Genomic DNA, 27,609 nt, shown 5'->3' with positions numbered 1-27,609 from the left:
GGAGCTGAGAACTCCCCAACAGTGGGTCTCATCAGCATCTGCCCAAGACAACTCCTTCCTGCCATCTCAAACCAAGTGCTCACTGTCATTCCTAATGTGATGGCCAGTCTGTTCTCTGTATATACCTTCACTGACGTATTTTCCTCTCTGAACTACTATGGAATTAACTATTTCTTTTAGACACTTCACTTTAACAGAGAATAAAGCAAACGTTTTTTTTCTGAAGGCAGACTCATATACCACTTTGACTTTGGTGTGGAAGAAACATTAAACATGAATGACTTTGGAAACCTCTATACAGAAAAATGTCTGCAAAATTCCTCAGCAACTGTTGCCCTCCCTACACACATATCTAAGAGATGTGCTCTCTCCAGTGCCACAGATGATGGTAATGCCATGCCACTGTGTTAGCTACAGCATTACAGTGACACCTAAGCGGGAGGAGGATTCTGGTTATTAGTCACTATGAAAGTCACATTACTGTGTCCATAAATGACTAAAGAGCACCGCTAGCCGCATGGTTGCCTGTGATTCTTTAATTCTTGAAATACGTTGGAGGGATCCATACATTAAAAAAACAAAGTGTGGGGATCTTCTAGAATACTGCCACCTGAGTGTGATATTCTCTGTGTTTATGGTATAGTGTTCCACACAATATCATGTAATACACAATAATGAGCCTAATGCCAGCTATTTTGTTTCAGAGCCTTTGCCTCATATCATATGCAAGTACTGGATTCAATATGTTTCGTTATATATGTAAGTGGTGTGTGTGTGTGTGTGTGTGTGTAGACAAATCAATGAAAGATAGGTGACACAAGTTGTTGGTTGTGAGGCTCGAACCAGCTGTGAGTAGCAAATTGTGAGTAACCACTGGGGGGGAGGGAACTTACCAAAAATGTGAATATTGCATTGGTCTTTTCTGAGGCATACAATGCTGGGGAATCTGATAAATGTTTCTTTGTTTAGTTGGTTTGCTTTGTTTAACACTAGATGCCTTAAGCACAAAACGGAAAGGCCACAGGAAAATTTTCCTCAGGTCATAAGATTGACATTTTTATCGCTTCTTATCTACCACAAAGCTATCATGAAAACCAACACTATTGTTTTATTTAAAACTTATTTTATTTGACATAAAAATTGTGTCCATCAACAGGGCATAGTATGCTAATGACTGCTACACAGAAACAGTGTGATGACCCAGACATTTCTATCTCCTTTGATACATAATTTTCAGCTTGAGATGCTAGCTTCACATTTTTAACCTCCTGGTGTGTACCTGTTGTTCTCAACACAGCATTCTGAGTTTTTCTGTTAGTCCCATGTATAGTACTGTGAAAGGTAGCCTGGTCCCTGGTTGAGCTAAGGCTGGAAATCCCAGAGATCCTGAAGGGATGCTAGGAGCTTTGCCTGCTCCCGGGTACCAGACCCGGTCACTAGCCACAGCCCGCATGACCACCTCCAAGCCCACCAGAGATCCTCTTTTCTCCCCTGCCCCTGGCCCTGGGCTGAATATGACCCACAGGCCCAAATTCAGTTCTCCGCTCTTCTGAGATTTTTCAGCAGCACCTGGATGTCCACGAGCCTGAGAACCCCACGGCACAGGCCCCTTTTCATGCCCTGAACCCCTGAGCCAGATCTGCTGTCCCATGCCTCAGATTGCATTTTCCCTTTCTCACTCCAGGAGCAGTGTCTGGAACTTCATTATCACCCACAGCTAGCCTGGTGACTGAGTAAAGTAAGCGCAGTCAAACTTCCCACACCCCACCTCACTGAGCTGCGATGCCCTGTCGTGAAGTGGACATGGGGCCCACAACCCTACACTGATGTAATCCTCCTCCATCCTGAAGAGTGCTACCATGTCCATCACCTAATGCATTACTCTGTTTTTCTGAGCTCTGAACTCAGACTCAGTTCATCAGAGACCTGTGAGGTCCTAGTGATGAGCATCCTCCTGACTATACTCTGTCATTTTCTTGCATCTTCTCCAAGACCATTTGGACTATGATGCTTAAGAATCCTGCTACAAAGCCTTTATTCTTGACATATGGAATGTCCATCTTCTAAGTCTGCATGGTGGTCTACTTGCAACTTTTCTTGCATTTTCTGCCCTTTAAAGAAGACCCCTGACCCCCCAACATATGGAATAAGGACCCAGATGATCTCTAATTGTGATCCCTTCCCTCTTAGAAGCCTTATCCTAACAATAATAATCACTACATCACAGTTTGTATCCCTTTGGTAGTCATCAATCCTAATTAGAATATATACTCCACAAGGGAAGGCTCTTAATTCAATCCCACATCATTATATCCATGGTTGAAAAGAGCACTTGATGAATCCTAATACATAGTAACTGTTAGATGACTAAGAAAAAATAATAGATATTCAGTTATCTGTAGTACAAAATACTCACTGTGATGATCTAGGCTGGGAAGACAACCTAGCATCAGTACTCTGGCTTGACAGCATTTCTGTGGCATTACCATTGTATGCTTAAAGCAATTGTTGTATTCGAAAAACAAAAATGAATCTCTCAGCTGGATTGAATAGATATTTGGGGTTTGGGGCTTTCTGGAGTTCCCTGATTATTTATTTAATATTATGTCCTTTCTTTCTGACATCAGGTATCTTTTTGTCAGACTTTTTGTTTCTTGTCACACTGTTCCGTTGTCAAATTACCTTGCGGCCAGTCTATTTCTGTCATGCCATGGCTTTCTTTAATCACTGTAGGAAGATTTTTTTTTTCTTTTCTTTTTTTGCCTGGTAAACTATTCCTAGTTCCAAATAAATGCACACATTCTCTCTTGAAAATTACAGTTTTCATAGCCACTATCCTCCCACTTCTGATTTTTTTGTGATCTGCCGTTCATTGGAAGCATACTTCCACTTGCCTTCTCCTCATCTTGCTTCTCAAGTTTACTCTCTTTTTCTTCTCTTTCTACACACACAGAACAGAAAGCATGGTATTCTTGAAATGAGGACAGAAACCATCCCTCAATTCTTCAACTGATCTGACTTTGTAATAGATTGTTGTCTGTGGTTTCATGTCAGATCCATGCACACTTCTGTATCTTTGCTCTGAACTTGTAGAAGCACCCCAGCACAGCTCCCTCAGAATACCGAGATGGACAGATGGTTACTTTATACTTCAAAATGCATGGAGTGGACATAGGTATGGTTAGCAAGCTCATTTTTACCACTAAGGGCACAGTCATGTGTCACAGTGGAACTGGCCTTGGGCTCACACATGCAGACTCATGGTCTACTCCCTGATTCCAGGTTCCTGCATGTGTGAATGGCAGCTACCACTAGTGCCATGCTGTCACCTCCATGATGAACTGTGCCCTTTCAGTCATGAGCCAGAGACATCCCCTTGTTGAGACAGCATCTTGTATGGTGTCTGGTCATCACAGTGAGGGAAGTGACCAATACCCTGAGGAACTGGTGGTGTTCCTTTACAAAAATATCCTTCATGAGACACATATTCAGTAATCTTGCAAGATTTTCATCCTCCTCCTTAAGGCATTTGATATAGAGGACAGAAGGGAGAAAGGAACAGTTTACAACCCCCTTCCTACAATATAAATTGCAGTTTTCTTTTTTTTTCTCTTTTTCTTCCTAGTTACTCAGAGGGTTTTTGTTTCTTTTCCTATAAGACCATGTATGGAAGAGGATTCTTTAGAATGCATTAGCAATATGAATTATTCATTTCTCAGAATTAAACAATTTAATAACTGAATTTTAATCAACTTCTTAATGTTCTATTTTAAGATTATTGAAGGCCACAGTAACCAAAGGAAAAATAAAGCATTCAGTCAACTAAGAAACTGATTCTATCACTATTCTGTGAGGGTTGAAACCACTCCAGCCTAGAGTTTACTCCCTGATGCTACATGTTTACAGTCAGGCCTTTGGGGAATGGTAGCCCTGAGATCAGATGAGAAGCCTAGGGAAGGAGTTCATCTATCACCAATGTTACTGGTGTCATTGATTAGACTGAGAGCAAGAATCTTAGGCATGTGAAATTTAATACAAACACATTTTGAGAGTCATATCAGCCTAAATTGCAGTATTATTTAGAACAATGAACAGAAATTCTTTCTAATATTTTTATTAATTCTTGGAGAATACCATGCCCATCTCTTACTCATCCACCAACTCCTCCCAGGTCCCACCTTTATTTAGTGTCCTTTTGACTGTCTCTCTCCAGGTGTCCTGGTCCTCTGGCTCTTAAAATCTTTCCATTCCACTTTCTCTTTCTCAGTGTTCCTCCAGGCTAGGAACTTGTTCTAAATATACTAATTATGGCCAGAATTTTCTCCTGTTAAAAAGAAAATGGCTTCATCAAATGCCTAACTAAATCAATCAATGGATTGATTTTGAAATGTTCAAGCAAAGGATGCCCCACCAGAATGCAAGCCTTTCTAAAAGAGAGACTTCAGTGCTACATGTATTTTTTATGTTCTTTTTCATTTTGAAGCCCAAATACGTTATTCATTGGCTGAGAAAATGTAAGGCAAAATCTACACTCTCTGCTTTCTAAAAATACCAACTATCTACTAAAACCAGAATGGGTGTGGAATTCTGGGAAAGTAAAAAATAATATCCCGACCCAGCTTCCAGTTGAGTTAATTGCTGGCTTCCAGTATAAGGAGAGCACGCTTTTAAAAATCAGCTCTGCTTTCTGTCGGTACCTGGACTCAGTCTGTGCTCAGTGAGGGCACATGACTGGGTTCTTGTTCCCCTGTGATAACTCCTGCTTTAGATAATGCTTTTATTGACTTCTAACTCAGGGCAAACCACTAAGCTAAGCTCTTCTGGGATCTTCTTATATTGCCTGGACAGCAGTTTGGGGAAGTATGAAGCATTTATTTTATAGATGAAGAAATTGAGATTTAGAAGCTTTTAACTTAGTGAGTGCAAGAGCCACACATGACTGCAAGTGGAGGCCTCTTGCCATATATTTCACCATTGCCTAGAAGTTTAATCTCAGAGAAAGTTGGAGGCAAATGTCGACCAGAGGTTGAACAATGCTCACATCCTCCCATAACGTGGATAAAGATTCAACTGTATCTTGGTTATTTGAATTTTTGCTAGAATTATGATGATATGAATTCTTTACTTTTCTATTTTATCAGCAATAACATGCTAAATTCTTGGCTCTCTTTGAAGTTAAAATTGTTTATAAACCAAGGTCATATTTTCTTTTGAAGTCTGCTGATCTTCTGTTCTCTCTACATGGATCAGTAGAGTCTGAAATATTATTGGTATTTGTGCACTGAGATTCTAACTGTCTTTAGAGAAAATATTTTCAATTATCATCCTCCTCATCTGTGATGGTAATATAGTGAAGGTTAGTGGTATAGTCACATTCTATAGCATGTTTCTAGTTGCCCAAGGCCCTCGATTAGAATTGTACCACTGCATGTATGCATGGGCCCATTTATACATATACTCCATACATGTACACAGACACACATAGATACACACACTCATACACATATACAAGGATTTAAACTGTCTTCTATGTTGTGATTTCTGAAATCTTTGATTCATTTTCAAACATTATCTGACCAAGACTACTTTATTTTAATTCATGAATTCTGGAATCCAAACCAAGGGCATTCATTGTTGTTTTACTTCTGTCAAGAGGATTCTTCCTGATTACCTCTTCTTTGGGAAATCTACACTTCCCATTCCTTTTTGGGCATGCTTCCTAATTGCAGCTGTTCAGTGTTCTGCCCTTCTGACACTGTTCATCATTGAGGTATGTGGATAGTTGTCCGCTTTTAGCTATTGTATCTCCAAAGCTGCATTTCACCTACCTTGACTTAGGAAATCTACTAGGTAATTTTCTCGCATGCACGTGTTTTTGATGACAAGGCTGTGGGTAGCCAGATTGCCCACTGAGGATGGCAAAAGACAAGAAGGTCTTTGGGCTATTGTCATGTCACTAGGAAAATGAGTTTGATTAGGCTTTTAAGTGCCAAGTGGAGCATTTCTGTTGTCTGCACCTGCACAGCCTGGAGTTTCTGATGAAGAACCTTTCATTATCATCTTCCTGGAATGACTGGCTACACAATGCAAGGAACTAACCCCATAGAGACATTAAAAAGGAAATATTCTTCTTTGCGGAACATCTAATCATACAAGTGTTGGATGGCCCTTGGTTGACCTTTGTGCTGGATTTCTGAAACATCTGTTCTTTCCTAACATCTGTCTGATGGCACTGTTATAAAACTGATTATTTTTCACTGTGCATCTGCTTAAGTTCACAGCATGTATGACTTGGCAAAGGGCATTGTTTTCAAATGACCACAGTGCATACCTATAAATCTACGTCAAGGAACACCATTATACTCATAAAATCTGAGGGCTCAAGCACTGACTTTCTTTGCCACTTTACTGATTTTGAAATCTTACATTTGAGTGGAACCAAGCAGTCTCTGTGAAAAGAAAAAAAGTTGTCAACCACAAGCACGTGGTGATGTGTGTCCATCTTGATCTCCTTAGAAACAGTCTACGTGGTTGACCCAGAGCTCAACCTCACAGAGTAGCCATTCGGTTTAATCATGCTCTAGGACAGGGACTAGCCCATTCTCTTAAACATGGATTTTTTTTAGCATAGAATTCCTAATTAGGCAAATTGGTCTAGCATATTTATGGTTTCAACTGTTACAGGTTTAGTTGGGAATTTAACAGTATATAATGGTTGTCAAACAAATGGGTTATCACACTCCCTTTGATGCAAATATTTTCAACTTCTTTCTTACTCCAAGTCACTGAAGGCCATGTACCCTGTACTTGGGAACCTAATTATGTTACAAGGAATGGGTCAGATAACCAAAGGCAATATAGGCCCAACAGAGCAAAATATGTCCTAAGAAATATGAAACCCATAAGTGTGCCATATAAAACCTTTTAGAATTCTGCGGTCATAAGATTTTTCAAACCTCCAACCAGGATTTGTAATACCCATGTTGGCAGGATAGCCTCTGAAAAGTGGTATAAGAATAAGGCCTACCTAGCCTCCTCAGATATTCCCGGGCTCTAAACAGACTAGTGGGCTTTGAAGGCCTGTGAACTTGCAATTATTTTATTTTCACAAATGCTACCTTCTCTGTGGAGTAGCGCACAACTTTCCAATGGTCCTGAGCAATGCCAGGCCAGCTCCCAAGAAGCCCACCTGCTCTGCTCCTTTGCTTGTTTGCTTGTTTGTTTGTTTGTTTCTTTGTTTGTTTTTTGACATGGTGTTCCATGAAATAGCCAATGACTTTTTATGGATTTAAACAACTGTCATTATTCTCCTACAACATCTACCAAACCTCATCTCCATGGGACAGATCTAAAGCTCCTACACTGGTTTTTCAGATGCTATAAAGCCTATCTCATGCACAACTATGTCCTCTTGAGTATTCTGTCAAAGCCACTGGCTATTCTGCTGGGCTTTGAGGAGGTAACCTGGGCACTAATAGGGTCTATAGACCCTACTCATAGCTCCTTTCCCCACAATTTGATTCTATCTCAAAACTTACCACTTGAATAATGAGCTCAGTCACTGCTCCATAAAAGGTCTATCATATAAAAGAAATCCCGTCTTTTCACTGCTTTATATACCTTGGAGTTTGTGTCTAGCTGAATAGGGGACTTTTGTTATTATCTCATTAATTTGATATTGATGGAAAAATGAATAATTAAATAAATTGTGTTCCCCACAATGTCCTTTCAAAAGATGCACAATAGCATTTAAATGTAATGTGAATTTTCATGTTCCTAAGAAAACTCAATAGAGACTTTAGTTCGGTTTTTCAAGTGTAGACAAGCTATGATGTCCATGAGAAGCCCTCTCCACACTTGTGGTCCCACAGCCCTCAGTTCTATGTCTCCCCACCACACAACATGTACACGCTCGGGCCATTTTTGTTTGCATATTTTGATCAAATATTGATTCATTCCTCATCTAAAATTCCATATGACATGATATGGTTCTTTGCAATCACTGCCCATCAGAGCTGCTCGTGTACTTGCAGATAGGTACTGTCTCTTTAACTTTGGCTGTAAGCATCCTGCTCAGCCATCTGCACACTGGACTGTAAAAAGTCTTTTAATGACAAATTAGGTTTTTATTTCAGTTCATTACACCTGGGTTTTCAGGCAATGTTTGGGATTTCATGCATTTGCTTGTAATGAGTCATGGGCCCCTTGACAAACAGGAGACTAATTTCACTAACCAGGTTATCAGTAGAAGATTCTGACAGAGTGCCTGTTGCATACAGTTATTTGTCTTCAATAATAGCTGGAAACCATAAAAGATTATAGCTTGTCACCATGACAAGAGGAGGCTTAGAAAGCCTCAGAAAACATTAGGGAAAATGCCTCTTACCTGCACCTCTCCCAAACAAGCAAGCACATAGCAACTGATTGGTGTAGGAGCTGGGGTAGGGTGTATTATAGATATCTCATGTATCTTGGGACACATTCTCCAAGGTGGCTTGAATGGCTGCTTGAAAAAAAAAGGTATTATTAATTTGCTCTTTGTATTGTATTTCTGTCTCTCATGTACACCAAAATATCTATTGTATGAATATGTGTATTATTTCATATTATTTTCTCATTCAAACATTTTTGATAAACATTCTTTCATTATTTTCACTAAGTTACTAAAATAATTAAAATTACTACCTTGCATTTTTCCTTAGATTATAACATAAACTTTACTATTGAGAATAAAATTACTACAGCTAATAGAGGTAATATTATTTCAAAGTGAAGTACTGGGAATAGAAAATGATGAATCTAGTTAAGTATTTTTAAAAGAGAAACAATATTCTCTTCTAAGAATCCTTACTGTTTTCATATTCACAAGACACTGGAAGCAAATACTAAAGCTTCCATTTTGATGGGTTTCTACAGAAACTTCAAATGTACTCCCAAAACATACTTATTCAGGTCATATCACATTTTAAATTGCTTGTATTTAAATCTTTAAGTTCCTAGTTGTAGTGACTCCACTGTGTGTGCCATTCAGGGTCTGTTATATTCAGACCTTGTTCAAATGCAGACACTTAGGAAAAGATGTTTTCATCCAACTCTTAGTTTCCCATCCCACCAGGTGAATGTCCTGGCAAACTTTCCAATGGTCTAAGCCAATTTCCCTTGCATCTTGGTAGAGTCTTACTATCTTCTGTCAAGAAGTCCCGTTGTCCCCAATGTCTCACTGGATCCCAAGCCCAGCCATTTTTTGCACCAAACGCACTGCCCCATCCCTGTGTGTGATGACTCACACATCACACATCACACAGGGTGCCTCACTCATAGTAGTTCCAAAGCCTCCCTCCTCTACCCTTCTGGAATCACACAGGCCTTTACTGAGCACAGCAACCCATGAGCCTTGTGAAGCACAAGCCAGGCGACATCCTGTGTTACATTATACCATTTCTACATCTATCCTGGTATCCTTTAGGTCCTTCCTGGGCTCCATTCTGAACCCATCTTGACCTTATCCCTCTTTGCTTCACCAAAATGAGAATTTCTGTGGCATCATGGTTCCACACTCACAGTTTAGCTATTCTCTCTACCTGGGAGCCTTTCTTCATATATCCACATAACTAGCACACACATATGCATCTTTCTCTCTCAAGGTCCTTCCTTATTGGGGAGGACTTATAGTTGCTGCATTCATGCACAGCAGAAAGAACTGAGATGTCTGAGTGCAGCTGCATTTTGTTCCTTGTTCTTTCTGGTGGCTTTGCTTTGTGGATAAACTCAGAGCCCGGGAAGTGCTGGCGTGTGCTCTACCACACAGCACATAAATCCATTTGCCACTTTCTTTTTTTTTATTCAATATATTTTTTATTTACATTTCAAATGATTTCCCCTTTACTGGCTCCCCATTCCCCGAAAATCCCATAAGCCCTCTTCCCTCCTGCTTACAATTTATCTATACCACTTAGCCAGGACATTCACTGTTTATACTCTCTGCCCTCCTTGTCTACCCTATGTAGGACTTATGCTCAGGACTTATGCTTACGTTAAGAATTTGACTTCATAGTGCTTTGAGAACTGTCTGGGACATGTTGGAAGCTCAATAGTCATTTGTCAGATAGTCAATGGTTTTATAAAGTCTAGTAAACCACTTAGGAAGGAAATATCTGCTTTAGCTAGAACCACAGTGAGGAGATGGGAGGACATAGCATCCAGAACAGACTTTGGATCTTTGAAAATGAAGAGCATCTGGAATAGACCAGGTTACAAAGTAAAAAAAAAAAAAAAAAAAAAAAAAAAGACAAGAAAGGGATCCCTGGCTTCACTTACCACAGTTGACTTCAAATCCTGCACCCAAGTAGCTGTTTAATCCTCATACATAATTTAATGTCTCTGAACTTAGGTTTTGTATTGGTAACAGGGAATAATGCTATCGCCGCTCAGAGCATCATATGAAGAAAACAAGAACCTGAAGCAGACTGCCAATGCCAGCTGCCTGTGATCGCTCAATAAAGGATGGTTAGATGGAGTGTGGTTTGACCAGGATACAGATGAGGTGTTCGCCTCACTGTGCTATTTTTCCAATAGAAACGGAGCCAAAATGTATTGCATTTACTCTGTACTCCCCGAGAACATTCATCTATTGTCCAACTTGAAAAATGGAGCTGAAAATGACTGGTCTAGCATTTGAAGCATCAAACACAGGGACCGGTATGCACTGTACTGCCAGGCATACTATTGCTTTAAATACAGAAGGAAAAAAACTCGTGTGTGTGTGTGTGTGTGTGTGTGTGTGTGTGTGTGTGTGTGTGTGTGTGCTATCTCTGTGGAAGATTAATTCCTTTTACCCACCATGGTGTTTTTGTTTCTTTTTCAGTTGCGCCTACAATTCAGGAAATTAAGTCTGGCACTGTAACCCCTGGACGCAGTGGACTGATACGATGCGAGGGTGCAGGGGTGCCGCCGCCAGCCTTCGAGTGGTACAAAGGAGAGAAGAGGTAAGGGCTTTTGTGAGCTTCTCCACTTTCCAAGCACTTTGAGCTAATGTGTTTGTGTTTCAGTTCTAACTTTTAGCAATTTCTGTAACTGGCTTGAATGGTTTTCAGCAGCCTCCTTATGGGCAAGCGGGATGGAGGGGCCCACATGGGAGGCATGAGGAGCTAACAGTTTTCCAGAAGAAATGTCCACATTGGTTTCTGTAATCTCAGAAATACCTGCAAATCCCCCATTGCCAATACCTTTTGCTTCTCTGCCTCTCTCTTCCTAGCAACCATGTTTACTAAACCTAGAGCAACCTGCCTCTAAAGGGCTCGGGCAGGGATTATACAAGAGCACTTCAAAAGCAATAGGAGCTACAGTCTGTACTCAGCTTCCTTAATAAGCTAGAACCTTTTCTCCAGCCTTACTCTACCATAAGAAAGTTTAATGTTTTGTTTTATAGAATTGTGTGTTAGATATTCCCTCATTGTCAGGCCTATGGAAATGTTGCGCACAGAAACAGGCCTGAGCAAGGAGATTTCAAGTTATTCTTTGACTCTGCTTGGCATGGCTGTGCCCTCAGGGTGTCCCAGAAATCTTGGAAAGAGCTACTGAGCAAGGGAAGATTTGAGCCCACAGATTTCACTTTATTTCCCAGGAGTAGACTCAAACCTCTCCAGTTGTTCTCGCCAAGCCAGACATGAAGATCACTGTGGGTTAACTGAAGACCACAATAAGAGAGGGAATGTGTATAGGTATTTTACTTCAGATCTCAAGAATATAAAAAATGCTAGTGGACCTTTGTGAAACTATTTTTAAGTCTAAATATTAAACTAAATACCGTCAGCCATGTCATTGAACAACTGCTTGTGGGGCTTACACACTCCAATCACAATCATAACTACTTTATGTAACATCTGTAAAGAAAGCTAGTGAAACCACATGAAAATTTGCATATTGTCACAATGAGTAAGCATAATCCTGGTGCAAACAGGTGTCTAGGATTTATTGTATTTACATGGGACTATGGTGTGTTCGTGTGTGTTTGTGTGTATGCACATGCATGTTTGTGTATTTATGCATGCGTGCATGCTTTGTGTGTGTGTGTGTGTGTGTGTGTGTGTGTGTGTGTGTGTGACAGAGCTGCTCACCGCTGGGTGTACATCTGTAGGACAAAAGTCCACACGCAGGATTACCCCCCCTACACTTTAATTTCTGTGTCAGTATCTGTAAACTCTTCGCCCTGATTGCTAAGATGAGGACTCTCACTGAACCATCCTTTACCATTTAGCTCGGCTGTTTCTCCACTCTGGTGTTTCTCCTATCTCTGTCCTCCCAGATTTGAGGTTATGGACATTTCTAGCCATTACTGGCTTTTCCTGGGGGGTATGAGCATGAGCTCTCGTGGTTAGCAAAAATTTTACCCCTTAGATATCCCTTTATCCTTCTGCCTTTGAAATCAGAATCAGGAGCAAATATGCAGGAAAACCCCTCCCATTTCAATAAAAGATTTATCTTAATAATAAAGGATACCCTCCACACTCTATACTAAATAACTCTAGTTTTACCTTAATTTTTGGAACTGTTTTATATGCAACTTCTTGTAATTGGGGGAGTTTCAGTTTTTCAGTCATTTCATTAATTAACTTATACTATCCAAAATTCTAAATCATCCTGTTAGTGACTTTATAGGAACTCCATGTTTTAAACATGGTGGTGTTAGATGAACTGCTCTGTGGTTTCCCTTTTTGCACTCACTAGATTTGGGCATCATCATCAACATCAACAACAACAAAAAGCTCTTCTAAGGTCTGGTCAGGCAGGTTGGAAAGCTCATCTTGATGCTCTGTGTGAACATTATCCTGTAGATAGAGTGCTGCTCAGCCTTCTGAAAGACATGAAACTTTTGCTCAGACACAATCTTATCCAGTTGCCCAAGTAGTATCTATGAGCACATGACACATCTTGGCAACATCTGTAGTAAATGGAGTCTCAACTCTTCCTTCCATTAAGACACTCTGCAAGAGCCCCTGAGACTCCCGTTCTCCATAAAAGGAAATTTAATACTGATTAAGATTGTCTTACCTGCCTTTTAATGTCAGGTTTCGATCTGTGGCATTCATTTCCTAAGACTTAAGAGTAAGGATCATCCCTCTTGGCCTCCAAATATGAACCCATTTGTGGTACCCACCTCATTTCCAATTGCCTGCAATGCTCTGGAACCATACATCCACCTAAATTCTTGAAACATTGCCCAAAATGCTACAGTGATGTGGGCAAGTTTTGCAGCCTGTAGCAAATATAGCAACGGGACAGTCGATGTAGAAATGAAACTTTAGTCCTTACTGGAGAAATGGGCTGTAGACAACATGCTGACAAGGAAGGTAAATTGATTCTCCCACCAACGCTTCCAAAACACACACACACACACACCCACACACACCTGCGGAATGTCAAACAAGATGCACATGTGAAAAATAAGTGGGCAGAACACGCTCATCCTCATTGAAATTTTAACTGAAGAAATACTGAAATTCCCAAATGTTGCTAGTTTAATTTCCTCTCAAACTATCATAGCAATTTGTATGTGAAACACAGGAGAGCTGAGGAGCTGCCTATAGCACTGTCTCCACATAAGTCATCTGCCATGACAGCCCAGGCTGTGCCTTTACCTCATCTCAGTAAAACTCATCCAATGCTGTGTGAAGGTGTCACTCTAAGCTGCTGATAGACGCTAATTCCTATGAGCAAGTGATAACAGATGCTGATGTTTCTCCACAGAAAACAAAATGTGTTCCTAAGCAAGCTGCACAAGTCAGGGCAGTTGGTGAGAACTAGGTCTCATAAATCTTCAGGCAGTCTATGGGGTCAACCCCTTTACTCTGACACTCAGTCTATCAAAAACGGCTTGAAAAGTCAACAGTAAACACCAAGAGCAATGGCGTTTCAGGTTGATTGCTGATTTGCAGAGCAAGAAATGGCTAATAGAAGTACTCACTAATAATTACCAATGTTTGTAGCAAAGGAAGCAGAAACAAAAATGAAATTAGGTGGACAAGCAAAGGGGACAGACATACCAGATTTCAGAATTCCATTTGAACCCCAAGAAATCTATCCAGAAGGAAGCTTCTGCCAGAGATCCCACCAGGTAGAGTAGTTCTTGCACGCTCTTTGCTGCATCTGTGACCCTGATATAAACATTCACAAATAGCCCACACAAGATTTACTTGTATTTAAGGAAATGCTTATACATGCCCATGTCTCTTACAAGATTGTCAAAGATAGATTTTCATGCAGATGAACACACAGACACATACCACATAACACATATAAATACACATGCACATATGCCCATGTATATATATGCACACACATGTATACACATATAAGCACAAATGTGCATACAGATACACACACCCATGCAATCACATAGACACACCAAGCCACAAGACCTGACAACCAAGGCTGTGTAGGCATTTGTCTCATCACAGTGAAACTCATCCATTGCTATATAAACGTGTCACTCTAAGCTGATGATAGACACAAGTTCCTATGAGCAAGTGCTAACAGATGCTGTTATTTCTCCATAGAAAACAAAGTGTGTTCTTGAACAGTCTGCATAAGTTGGGGCAGTTGGTAACAGAGCTGGGACTCATTAATCTTCAGGCAGAGTCTGTCGGGTCAACCCTTTATACACTCACACATTGACACATACACATACTCATATGTACACATATACATATGAACACACACAAACATGCACACACATACACAAGCACATACACACAATGACACACATTTACTCATACCTACTTGACACATATACATAGACACAAATGTGCTCACGCACACGGATACACATAAACAGACAGACAGACACACACACACACATTCCATGACTAGAGAGTTGGTGCTAGTAGCAGTTCCCGGCAGATGGCCTAAGTTATTTGTCATGTGGATAACTCGACAGGACTCCTTAAGTAACTTCATGCCATGGCAACAGGCTTTCTCTAGAATCTGATCCAGGAGACAGCAGGATAGAAACTGCTATACCAAACTTTCTTGTGACCTTTGTTAGGTTTCATACTGTCATTTCTGCAGTATTCTATTAACTGTGTGGAGCAGTCCTACTCTCTGCAGAAGGGGAGTATCGAACATATGGTATCAAGAGATGAGATCATCAGATGCCATCTTCAAAGATGGCTGTTATACACTGTGTCTTATTGATGATCTACCTGGGTTTCATACTCAAAATATTGCCAATTGAATTTAGTTCATTGCACTATCTTAACAGTCATCATGAAAGTGACTCCATTTATGCATGTTTTGTTAAATTATTAGCCATTGGTATAAGGTAGTCATTTTTAAACAGCAAACTCTCAGCACAGGGACAATCCTAATGACCTTAATTTTACTTTAAATACATTTTAGTACTGGGGAAATTAGGCTTTATATAATTGATATAAAGTACCAAACATTTGAACCTTCTTTCCTTGATAGCATTAGCATGTTATAATTTTTATATGACACATGCCATACTTTTCTCCTCTTTTTCAAGATTTCCTGAAACTAAAGCCTGAGGGCCAGAAAGCCATGCTTTCTTATTTCTATCCGTCAGTTAGACTGCCCAAAGCTTTTAGGCAATAGGTACATTTATTAGTTCATTCTGTTTGTATAAAAATGTCAAAATATCTATTATACTCTGTAAACTAATATTTATCAATTACAAACAAAATGATAAATCAATAAATCCAATTTAAAATATAATTATAGTCATTTAGCACAGGGACTAATTTTAGCTATGCTTTAGTAAAATCTTTAACTAAAAAAAAAAATGTGTCTTTCTTAACCTATCACCATAACTTAAGATAGGAATGTAAAAGGAACAAATGAGTCTAATGAATACAAAAGAAATTCAGTGAGACATTCAAAACTATCAGTTGATATGCTAAAAAGTAATGTGCTCCCAAATAGTACTATTTGCATTTCACACTGGGAGCAATAGTTCTGGTCTTTTTAGCAGCACATTCCTGACTTAGTCTTTGCAGATTTGGGTATTATTTACAACACCCACTAAGAGAAAAAATGACTAATGTGTTCAGTTTAGCATTTCTGTGAAGGATGAGTCACTTACATGCACAAAACATATATGTAGAAACTCACACAACAGTGATCAGAGAGCCACACATACATGTGCAGATGCAGAAAATCAGCCACCTAAAAATATAATTGCATGTGATGACCTTATAAGTTTGGTGTCTTACTTTCTATTGTTATGATAGGACACCATGGTCAAGGCAAATTATAAAAGAAAATTTGGCTTATAAATGAAGAGGATTAGAGTCCATAATGGTAGAATGAAGGAAAGCTCACATATTGGTCTACATCAACAAGGTAGAGAGAAAGGAGAAAGAGGGAGAGGGAGAGGGAGAGGGAGAGGGAGAGGGAGAGGGAGAGGGAGAGCACTGTGGAAGGATAATTAGAGCTTCCTACTCAGGTAACAATTGGGATGAAATCTGGCATCATTACCTGAGACTAGAACTCAGGAATTAGGTTTGGTGGTGCAGGAAATAATATGATAAACATGGCTGATCAAAGTGTCACTGCTCTGCAGAGTTCACCATGCAACAGCAGGAAGTATGTCTGCTCTTAAGACTCAGAGCAATCAACTCTAAGTCAAGCTCTCAAATGAGCACATCACACATCAGGTCATCACGCTCTTCATGTTTCCTCAGGAAAGTGCTCTCTCCACTACATGACAGGCCATCCTATCCTGGTCTTACTTTGCTTCTCTAGTAAAAATCTCACACTTTTGCCTCCCAATACTTGAGTCAACCCCACCCTAAGAAATTTCCATCTCCAAAGTATGGCATCATGCTCTTTCCTTGTTTAGTTGGTACCTTTGCTGATAAGGCCCCTGCATATACAGGCACATACATGCATACACACACATACACACATGCATGTACTCATATGTACAGATGCTACATGCACACACATAGCAATGTACACACATACATACACATGCACACACGTATATACACTAACACACCCTGTCTCCCAATGCTTCCTCTCACTACATAATCTATAAAACTAAGTGCAGGTGTCCCTCTCCCCAGCAAAGCCTCTGGAGTCTTTCTTTCTTAGGATTTTGCAGTATTTCTAAAAGAAGCAGTCTACCCAAAGCCCAGTTGTGCATGACCCAAGAACCAAAGATGCTGGACACACAAGATAATCAAAGACAGGTAGGATAGTATCGCCAAACTCATTTTGTTATGCCAAAGAAGCTTAATGATCTAGACTTTTGTGGGAATGTGTACAGGAGAAGCAAACTTTGGTAAGAGTATTATAAAAAAGAGAAAACTTGAAGGAAAGCTACTATAAGTTTTATAAATGGAAAAAGCTAGAAACACTCCTAAGAGTTGGGAGGGTTTCCTGAGGGAAAAAGAAACTGAAACTTTTCTGTGTATGGGTTTTATAGTGCAATGGTGAAAACTGGACAAGAGCTAGGTAAACTCTCTTGGGATTAGTTAATTCTTTAGGCTATGTGTAGAATCGATGTGTGTCCTTTTGGGTTAAGGAGGAAGATGAACACACACTTCCCATTCATTTTGGGGGATTGAATCCAACTAAGTTCTCTTGTTTCACATATTTTCATGACTGCCTTCTGGCTTCACCATGACAGACTTCACTCTGTCACAGCCACAAAGATGGAGCTGTTATCATTTTTGGTCACATACTAATTACCTGTAAGGTGGATGCTTTTGGTTAGAAGTCCTAATCACAATTTAGTCTGTTACAATTAGCTGCATACAAAGCAAGAATATGGTAAAATGCAGCAGTGTCTTATAGATGCTGTTTTGGGGGCCACAACTTGTCCAGACCCTGTCCCCCCTCCTGTCTATTTAACTGTTATCACATCCATAGGTTCAAGCCCTCTTCATACCCAAGCCATTTTATTCCTTTTCTTATTGTTCAGACATTATGGTATTTTACTAAAAGTCATTGTCCTTTGATAGTTCCAGAGAGATACCTCCTGTTTCAGGAGAAATTTCTCCAAGCTGACTCTTGTATGCTCACCCCATCCTCAAATCCATCCCTGTGTCTACTTCTCTTACTAAACTCTAGACTGTAGAGTAAGGATTCTTCTTTCATTATCATCTTCCTGGCACCTGACATGATGTTTCTATAATTGTGCTGCCCTGTGCATGCAAACTCACATCTGTGCAGTTCTTCATATACTAGTGTGCAAATGTAAATGGAGACAAGTAGTTAACCTGGGTTGATACTCCAGATGATCCATCCACAGTGGGGTTTTGAAGGAAAGTTAGTTTTTGTTTTCTTGATTTTTTTAAATTTTTATTTATTTAGATTTGGGTTTTGGTTTTGAGACAGGGTTTGTCTGTGTAGCCTTGACTTCTGGAATTCTCTCTGTAAACTAAGCTAGCCTTGAACTCCCAGAGATACACCTGCCTCTGCCTCCTGAGTTCTGGGAAATAAAGCATGTACTTCTACTACCCAGCTTCACGCTCTTTAAAAACAAAAACAAAGTGTTTTGGAGGTTTAGGTCTTATCAAATAGGCTAGTCTAGGTATCCAGAAAGTCCCAGGAATCCTCCAGTCTTCATGTCCTGTGTACAAGGATTCTAAATGCATGCCACTTGGCTATTTTTAATTCTGTTTTGTTCTTGTTTGGTTTGTTGGGTTTTTTTTCTCACATGGGTTTATGAGATCAGAATTAAGATTTGGCGCTTATAAGTCAAGCCCTTTTTCCAGTGATCCATCTTCCCAAAGTTATTTTCAAATGGGAAAAGGGGGTATACGCAATTGATTGTCTGGTTGTAGTTAATGCCAACCCAACCCCAACCTGACCAGGAGAAAGGAAAGCACTTTCTGTTGCTCACTTGTGGTTTCCTTTTGTGTGATCATCATCTCTGGAAAAAGATTATATTATTATACTTTAGTATAAAACTTAACATTAAACTCTAGGGTACCCAGCTATTATGAAATCAGTTCAAGCAGAGTGGAGAGATTAAGAAGTTGTCAAGGTTGTCAGGGGTTCAGGACCCATGGTTATTAAGGGGAGTGGGATCCTGCACTGTATGTAGCCTTTGTTTCTTTCATATGGGGCCTAAGGGGCCTCCCCCCCCCCAATGAAAACCAAACTGTCACTAGTAGGGCAGCCCCAAAGTCTTGGATCTAAAATTATTAATTTCATTAAAATGGATAGAGTAAACAAGGCATACATTTTAAATAGCTTAATAAAGTCTGAAATCATTTAAGTATCCTAATGTATTATAATAACATTAATTTATTCAAATACACAACTAAAGATAGATACCTCTTGGGGCTCAGACAGTGATGCATAATAGTCTTCAGAATGCTCCCAGGAATAAACGCTACCTTACTGTTCTCCAGCCACAAGTGTCAAGCCACACAGTAAATGAACAGGTTGCTATAGCAGCATACACACAGAACTTCCCTTCCACAGTTTGTTGAAGCTCTTCTCCTCTCCATTTTCACTGTTTGTTTCTTTGCCTGCCCTGGGGGACTGCCCAAAATCCTGGATGAGACTGATAATGGTCATATGACTGATACAGAGTTTGGCATGTCTTGAAATCACAGTGCCATGATCTTTGCTATCACTCACTTTGCTTTAAAAATAATTTCCTGGATTTTCAATATTTAATGTTTGGCTGCAGTCTGAGGGGAAGTGAATCCATTTTAAGGAACAGACTCTATCATTGAAAAATGGCATGCCCTGTCATAATCTAGAGCCTTCTAGATTTGAGGTGCATGTAGACATTATCATTTAAAACCAGTTGTCCATCCACAGTTGGCTACTGAGTTAGCTGCTCTCACTTCACAGATAGAAGCAAGAAGGTTTACCAAGATCTTATAACCTAATTCAAGCAACCAAGCTTGCAGTAGTCACTGTGTGCCCACATTTTAAGAGGCTAACACTAGCACTACTCTACAATGTTCTTAGACTAAAATATATAGCAAAGGCATTGAGAGATGTTTTCATTAAGCAATTCCAGATTCACAGTCAAAGTGGGCATGAATCCCAAGTACTCACAAACATGTAGAAAGATGTGCAACTGTATCTGTGTTAGATATGGGGACCCAGCCAAGTCGAGTAGGAGCTCAGCAACCCCACAACTCTACTAGAACTTGAACCTTGGAGACCATTTTATAACTAAAGAAGTCACACTTTTTTTTTTGGCCCATGGATGATTTTCTGCTGTTCTTGATCATGTTGTGCAGGAGAGTTTTTCCCCATTTCAGTTTTATAGTGGGATGAGAGATGAAATCACAAACAGTAACTGCTGCCAATGGGCTTTGTGCTAGGGCACAGCTCCAGGAGGGAAGAAGAGCAGGTTTGTGGCTCCTCATCCCAGGCTATATGCAGCCTGAGAGACTGACTCCAGGGGAGGACAATGGCAGCTGTGTAAAAAGCTTCACTCAAGGCAGAGCTAAGCCCCAGACCTAGTAAAGAGCATCCATCCCAGAACTATATACATAAAGTTCCCAGAATGAAAGCTTGCTGTTTCGTTGACTCTCTATCCCATTAGCCTCACCTCCCTGGATTGATTTCGGTTCCCCTGGCTTGGCTACAGCATGTCAGTTAGCTATTTTTTTTCCAATAGCTTTGTTCCAAAGCCCAACACAACTTTTCTGAAGCACTAATGCTTTTTGAGCTGTCTCCCAAACTCAAACATCCAGTTTCTGCTTGAAGATCCAGTGAGGTTCAACAGTAACTCCCAGGAGTAGACACCAGCAGTCCGAGGAGATCCATATTTGAATATCAGTAGTTCTGTCAATTATTGGATTATTACAAGATGAATTAGCTTAATTTTTCTAAACTTCTGTCTCCTCATCTCTAAACTAGAACTAATAACACCTATCTCCCAGGGTTGCTGAGAACATTCATTCATGTTCACAGCAAGTATTCATAATGAATGTTGGCTGCCCACTCTTACCACATGTGCATGTACAAATACTGAAGAATTTCAATTTTAAATGTATTGAGAATGATTGTCATCATATATATATATATATATATATATATATATATATATATATATATATATATGTGTGTGTGTGTGTGTGTGTGTGTGTGTGTGTGTGTGTGTGTGTGTGTGTGTATAAAGCTTTCCTGTGTACAATGAGACTAGAAACTCTGGTCCTATGGCATTTATTGTTGATACTGATCTGGAAAGAAAGAGCGGACAATAACCCCAAACATGAAGTGAGGCAGCCCTGAGACTGAGCAAGACACAATGCCATTGCCCTAGTTATTTTTGCAACCTTAGCAACTGATGCTGACACTATGTGGTTGGGTTTTTCTCTGGTGACTTTGCTCATGGGTTTTATAGTCACCTTAGATAGCTAGAGTCCAAAAGAGATAATGAGTGTAATTTGTGATCATTTGATAACTAAGCATGCCTGGTTCCCCTTATTACCTCTGGCATGAGGCAATACGGGACTCTGTTTTAATACAGCAGTTCCTGTTGGGGCTGTGATCACAGGAGCCTGCAGCAGATGCTGGCAAATCAAGCAACTTACAGGCTGCTTTATGAGGCATTGGCCGAAGACAGATGAGAATCAGAGTAATGGCTCTCAGTGTGGACCAAACATAGCTGGTGCCAGGGGTGGACAACAGCTGGATCTTCAGTAATTGAAAGATCTTATACCCAAGTTCCGGTGGTCAAAGTAAGCAAGGACACATGGCCAAGTACTTCCTTATAAGCACCATTTGCTGCTGTTGCTCTTATAAAGAACAGGAAATCTGGTGTCTGACTTTAATACCAAATTCAGTAAAGATTCTCTTCCATTGTAGGGAAAGTATACAAGAACTAGATAATCTGTCAATATAAGACAGTTTAAGAATGAGTCTATCATCTATTTATCTATCTATCATCTAACTTTTATCTATGCATCTAATTTCTACATTTCTATCTCTATTTGTATAGGACCTTATGTAGCCCAGGTTAAACCCCAGCTTCCCAGGTAGCTAAGGATCACCTTGAAACATCAGAAGGATCACTCTGTCTCTACTACCTAATTTGAAGTATATGCTATCACACCTATCTTACACAATGTTGGAGATAAATCCCAGGTTTCCATGCTAGAGCAGTGTTGTACCAACTTTGGTATGTAGTCATGCAAGAAAGAGTCTCTTAATAAAAAATAAAATTATAGAAAAATATCTTGGAATAAATCTTCAAAAAGAAAAAAGTCATCAATTAGAATACTATTATTTTTTGATCACATTAAGGACATACATGCTATAGTATTTATATGGGACTCGTATTTTTACATTCAGTGACTAGGATGGGGTTCATCTCTGGCCTAGGCTACTTATTTTCCTTGTCTTCAGCATTTAGAAGAGCAGAATTTGTGTTAATCTATCCTTGATCACGTGACATGGAAGTCAACTTCATATTGATTTAGTAAATGTTTTCAGAATTGCACTGAATCTTTGATAAAACTCCCAGTGCAAGTTCTCTGTGATAAAATTCACAGAGGCATATTGTCTGGACATATATCTCAGTGTTCACACTCAGGTGGACCTCAGTAGTCACACTCTCTTAAAGATAGATTGCATGACACTTAAGGAGAAGAGCATGTCTGAAATGGTGTGTAAGGAATAAGCAGTTCTCAAGCTTTCTACTGTAGAAGGAAGTTAGCTATAGACTTCATTAATTTCAGGAAAGTAGCCTCCCTAGGAGACAATCTTCCCTAGGAGGGAAGACACTTCTCTTATTCGTTGTCCTCATTATCTCTCTGGATGTTAGGTTAGCACTCTGACATGCTACTGTGATATTGGTGCAAATGCTGCTGCCCGAGTACCACAGCAGGGGCTGCACAGAGCGTGGGGATGTATGACTCAGCAACATCTGTAGCTTTGCTTCACTAAAGGGCAGGAAACTGGAAGCCAACTCATCCAGAGAGACAGCCATGACAAAGATAAGCAATGGAGCCAGAGAGCTTCTCAACATACGCCCTTGAGAACAACTCAGAGTTCAATCAGTGGAAGATTCTAGTTCATTTCTTCTCAGTTTTATAGCAATGAGACAGCTCTGGTTTGGAGCTCATCAGAGATTCAGGAGTCTAGGGAATTGCAGAGCCCTTAGAAAATATGTCTGTAACAGATATGGACACAATGACTTAAACCCTAGTACAAAGCAGGCAGGGAAGTGGAACTGTGATCTGTACATGTAGCATAATAATCACTTTAAAAATAAAGGATTTTAAGGGGATGTATGCAGAAGTTGTCCAGTTAGCCAAATGCTCACTAAGCCCTGGGTTCAAACTCAGGCATCAAACTATATTCATTTATTCTTGAATTGGTTAAAGGTTATTAATGTGAGACATGAAGTGTACAATAAGGCAGTAGGAATTTAGCATATATTTTCCTAATTTTAAGATACTTTTGTTCAATATTCTCATTTAGAATTGGGGATCATTATTTCTGCTCAAGTTTAAATTTTGTTCAGTATTTGCTCAACTCAAAGTTTTGTTAATATAATTAAATTTGCATGTAGAATAAGTCAAATTCAACCACTAAAGATAGTAAAGTAATTCTGAGAATAATCATATCTCATACTTTTGATTTGCATTACATGTAGAACAGTTTGTCTCCATTCAGTGTAATATACAGATAATAAGTCAGTCACAGCTTCAGGGAGGCCATAGATGAGCTTCTTTTTGTTCAGGCATAGTTGGTACTGAAACTATCATACATGAAAGAAAATCTAGCTGGCCACTAACCAAGTGAATTTACCCATTTTGTGGTCACTGTGTCTCATTTACATAAACCTGGCATTACTCAAGCAAAAGATAGAATCTGATTTTATCCTCATTGTTATAGAATTTGTATTTAGAGAGAAAATTTCTTCAATTTCTCTTTATCTCATGATTATTCTAATTCATTGTCCTATAGAATACTCCATGTACTTGGGGCACCACTATGAATTGTACACAATTTTAACATCAAAGAATATACGTTCCTAGAGTCTGGCCTTTTTTAGGAGATTCAAGCCATCCAGACTGTTAAAAAACAAGAAATGAACAAACAAACAAACAAACTCAAACTCATGTATATATACTGACAGAACCATGTAAGAGTAGGTCACACAAAGAAAACAGTCATTTAAGAAATAATAGGAAACAATGGACACTGTCAAAAGGACAAAACAGCAACCAACAAATTGGGAAAAGATCTTCATCAACCCTACATCCGACAGAGGGCTTATATCCAATATACAAAGAACTCAAGAAGTTAGACTCCAGTGCGCCAAATAACCCTATCAAAAATGGGGTACAGAGCTAAACAAAGAATTTTCACCTGAAGAGCTTCAAATGGCTGAGAAGCACCTTAAGAAATGTTCAACATCATTAGTCTTTAGGAAAATGCAAATCAAAACAACCTTGAGATTTCACCTCACACCAATCAGAATGGCTAAGATTAAAAACTCAGGATACAGCAGGTGTTGGCGAGGATGTGGAGAAAGAGGAATACTCCGGGATTGCAAGCTGGTACAACCACTCTGAAAATCAGTCTGGCAGTTCCTTAGAAAACTGGGCATGACACTTCTGGAGGATCCTGCTATACTACTCCTGGGCATATACCCAGAGGATTCCCTGGCATGCAATAAGGACACATGCTCCACTATGTTCATAGCAGCCTTATTTATAATAGCCAGAAGCTGGAAAGAACCCAGATGTTCCTCAATGGAGGAATGGATACAGAAAATGTGGTTTATTTGTACAATGGAATACTACTCAGCAATTAAAAACAATGAATTCATGAAGTTCTTAGGCAAATGGTTGGAACTGGAAAATATCATCCTAATTGAGGTAACTCATTCACAAAAGGACATACATGAAATGCAGTCACTGATAAGTGGATATTAGCCAAGAAGCTCTGAATACCCAAGACACAACTCACATATCAAATCATTCCCAAGAAGAAAGAAGGAGCGGGCACTGGTCCTGAAAAGGCTTGATGCAGCAATGTAGGGGAATACCAGGGCAGAGAAATGGGATGGGGTTGATTGGAGAATGGACAGAGGGAAGAGGGCTTATGGGACATATAGGGAGGGGGGAACCAGGAAAGGGGAGATCATTTGGAATGTAAACAAAGACTATAGAAAAGAAAAAGAAAGAAAGAAAGAAAGAAAGAAAGAAAGAAAGAAAGAAAGAAAGAAAGAAAGAAAGAAAGAAAGAAAGAAAGAAATAGAAAGCATAAACCTGATGGCATGAGGAGAAAATGGTCTGAATGGCAGGAAAAGCAGGAGGTTGGAGTCAAGGGTAGATCCAGGAAGAGGCAGAAGCAGGAAGTGATGTCACCTCTTACTACAGCATGGAGCCATGCAAACTGAGATTGAACATGGGTCTCAGGTGCCGTGTCTGGAGAGAGTGAGGACATCAGTAGTATCAAGAAGATACTATTGACATTTTTACATATAGAGGTTTATAGGAATTATTAAGTACTGAAATGGGGCAAATGTGTTTTAGGATTCTGAATGCTGTCTGCATTGCTGTACTTCCTTCTCTAGGATACAGGAAGTTATCACCCTGCCTTGGTTGTCTATGGCAACAGCTATACGGTGTTGACTTTTGACTTGAATCCTTGTAACATATGGTTTCAGAAGAGTTACCCATGAAATATCTTCAACTAGCCAACTTACCCAGAAGCCATTTGCCAAGCTTTTGGTGGGTTCTCTAAGTCTACTTCCTTTCTCCTCTTTCTTGACCTTCAAGGATAAGAAGCCTTTGCTCTACTGGGTTAATTTGTACCCTAAAAAGAGTACATATGAAGATCACATGGTCTGGTTTATCATGTAGCAGGGCAACCCATCAGAGAAAAGGGCAGCTATAAAGTCTGTCTTCTTCATCAAATCCACCAAGGTAGGAGAAATGTTGCATAAAAGAACTAACACCATGTTGCTAATTCATTTGCGTGTGGTCACATTATGGTTGCTGTGGCAGCTCTGCCTAAGCTGAATTTGAAACATATGTCCCATATACATGCTTATAATAGTATATTCTTCTTCTAGGCTCTTCAATGGCCAACAAGGAATTATCATTCAGAATTTTAGCACAAGATCCATCCTCACAGTGACCAATGTGACGCAGGAGCACTTCGGCAACTATACTTGTGTGGCTGCCAACAAGTTGGGCACAACCAACGCGAGCCTGCCTCTCAACCGTAAGTAAAAAAAAAAGGCAGAAATCATACTCCACGGGCCTCTGGACTCCTCTTCATGAGCACGAATGCAGCCCAAGCATGGAGTATGCTCAGCTTAGACCTCATCCTAATGGAGAAACAGGAAAGTTTGTTCCAAAATTACCTGTAAACCTCTACATGTAAAATGTCTTAGAGTTTAAAAGGGGTAGGAGTTATAGAATTAGATGAAACATGTCTTCGGACTGAAGATAGTTAAATAAGGTTTTATCTGTATTGGTTTATTAAGAAAAAAGGGGAAATCATTCAGAATGTAAACCAAAGAATATAGAAAAAAGAAAAAAAAGAAAAAAACGAAAAAAAATTTCTTTTGAAGCATGGAATAACCATGAATTGAGTTTACTCTTGGTTGTTCATCTGTAGATACTCATCTTGGAAGTCACCAGAAGTTCACATGCTGTATATAAAATGAGATAGTGAGTAAACATGCATTGGAAAAGTATTTTATCTGCATATATAGCATATTTATTCAAAACGTATCTTGAAATACAATATAAGTATTAATTGAGATAAATGCTACATTTTCTATACATCCAAATGCAATATAATGGGTTGTCCCTGTCCCTTGTGGTTTAAGCCAAAAACAAGAAGAACCAAGCAGTCAGGAAGAGAGGGAGGTGGATTCCCGGCTGATAGAATGTGGGACTCATTTTTAAAGCAATGTCTTCCTATCTAACATGTGAGATTGTTGTTTACAGACCCTGTATTTGTATAGATGGGCAAAATTTTGAGGGTGTCCATGCCTGAGCAGAACACTTTTGCACATGTGCAGCTTGAGGTCATAGATTTTAAAGGAAAGGTGATATGCACATCAATGATGTTCTTAGCTCAGGGTCACAGGCTTCTATTCCAAAGATTGAAAAGACGGATATGAACACCTCTGGGTATTCTCCATTTGCTCCAAAAAGTTTTAGCAGATAAAAGGAAGGGATACTTTGAAGACATATTAGTGTAGCTGCCCTCAAGGTGCCTGTGTGTCTTCAGAGCTCACTCTAATGCATCTCGGGGACTGGAAGTGATTGAGCAGCAGCCCTGGGGACCAGCAGGAGAGGGAAAATCCTACATTAATGCTCTTCTCAGCAACTACAATTAGTACCTTGTGGAAGCTGAGTGACTTACAGATTGTTACAACCATAAAACACCATTCATTTTAAAGCTGAGTGTTTCTTAGAATATTCAGAGAAAAACGCAGACTCTGCTTCCTCAGTTTCACAAGATTACTTGAGTGAGTCTCCTCTCAAAGTTAATATTCTTACTGTAACCTGGCACACATTCTAATGTTACCCCATGATAACAACTTACTCCTGGAAAACACAGATAGTGTGTAGTTCATCATAGACAAGGGCATTTCCATTTTGTAGAAACAAAAATGGGATGAAGCTGTACCAT

General features: G+C 39.6%; 1 protein-coding gene across 1 annotated transcript in view; it reads left to right on the top strand.

The window, feature by feature from the left end:
• The window catches only part of Negr1 (neuronal growth regulator 1), a 779,863-nt gene that overhangs the window by 594,482 nt on the left and 157,772 nt on the right, over window positions 1-27,609 (top strand). The window contains exons 5-6 of the mRNA XM_052178861.1: window positions 10,865-10,985; window positions 26,033-26,184. Of these exons, the coding sequence (XP_052034821.1) occupies window positions 10,865-10,985; window positions 26,033-26,184 (273 nt within the window). The remainder of the gene's footprint in view (window positions 1-10,864; window positions 10,986-26,032; window positions 26,185-27,609) is intronic.

This window comes from Apodemus sylvaticus, chromosome 4 (genome assembly GCF_947179515.1).
Source record: "Apodemus sylvaticus chromosome 4, mApoSyl1.1, whole genome shotgun sequence".
In the NCBI taxonomy this organism is placed as follows: domain Eukaryota; kingdom Metazoa; phylum Chordata; class Mammalia; order Rodentia; family Muridae; genus Apodemus; species Apodemus sylvaticus.
The sequence above is the reverse complement of the archived record's forward strand: the minus strand, read 5'-3'. Positions and strand labels throughout refer to the sequence as shown.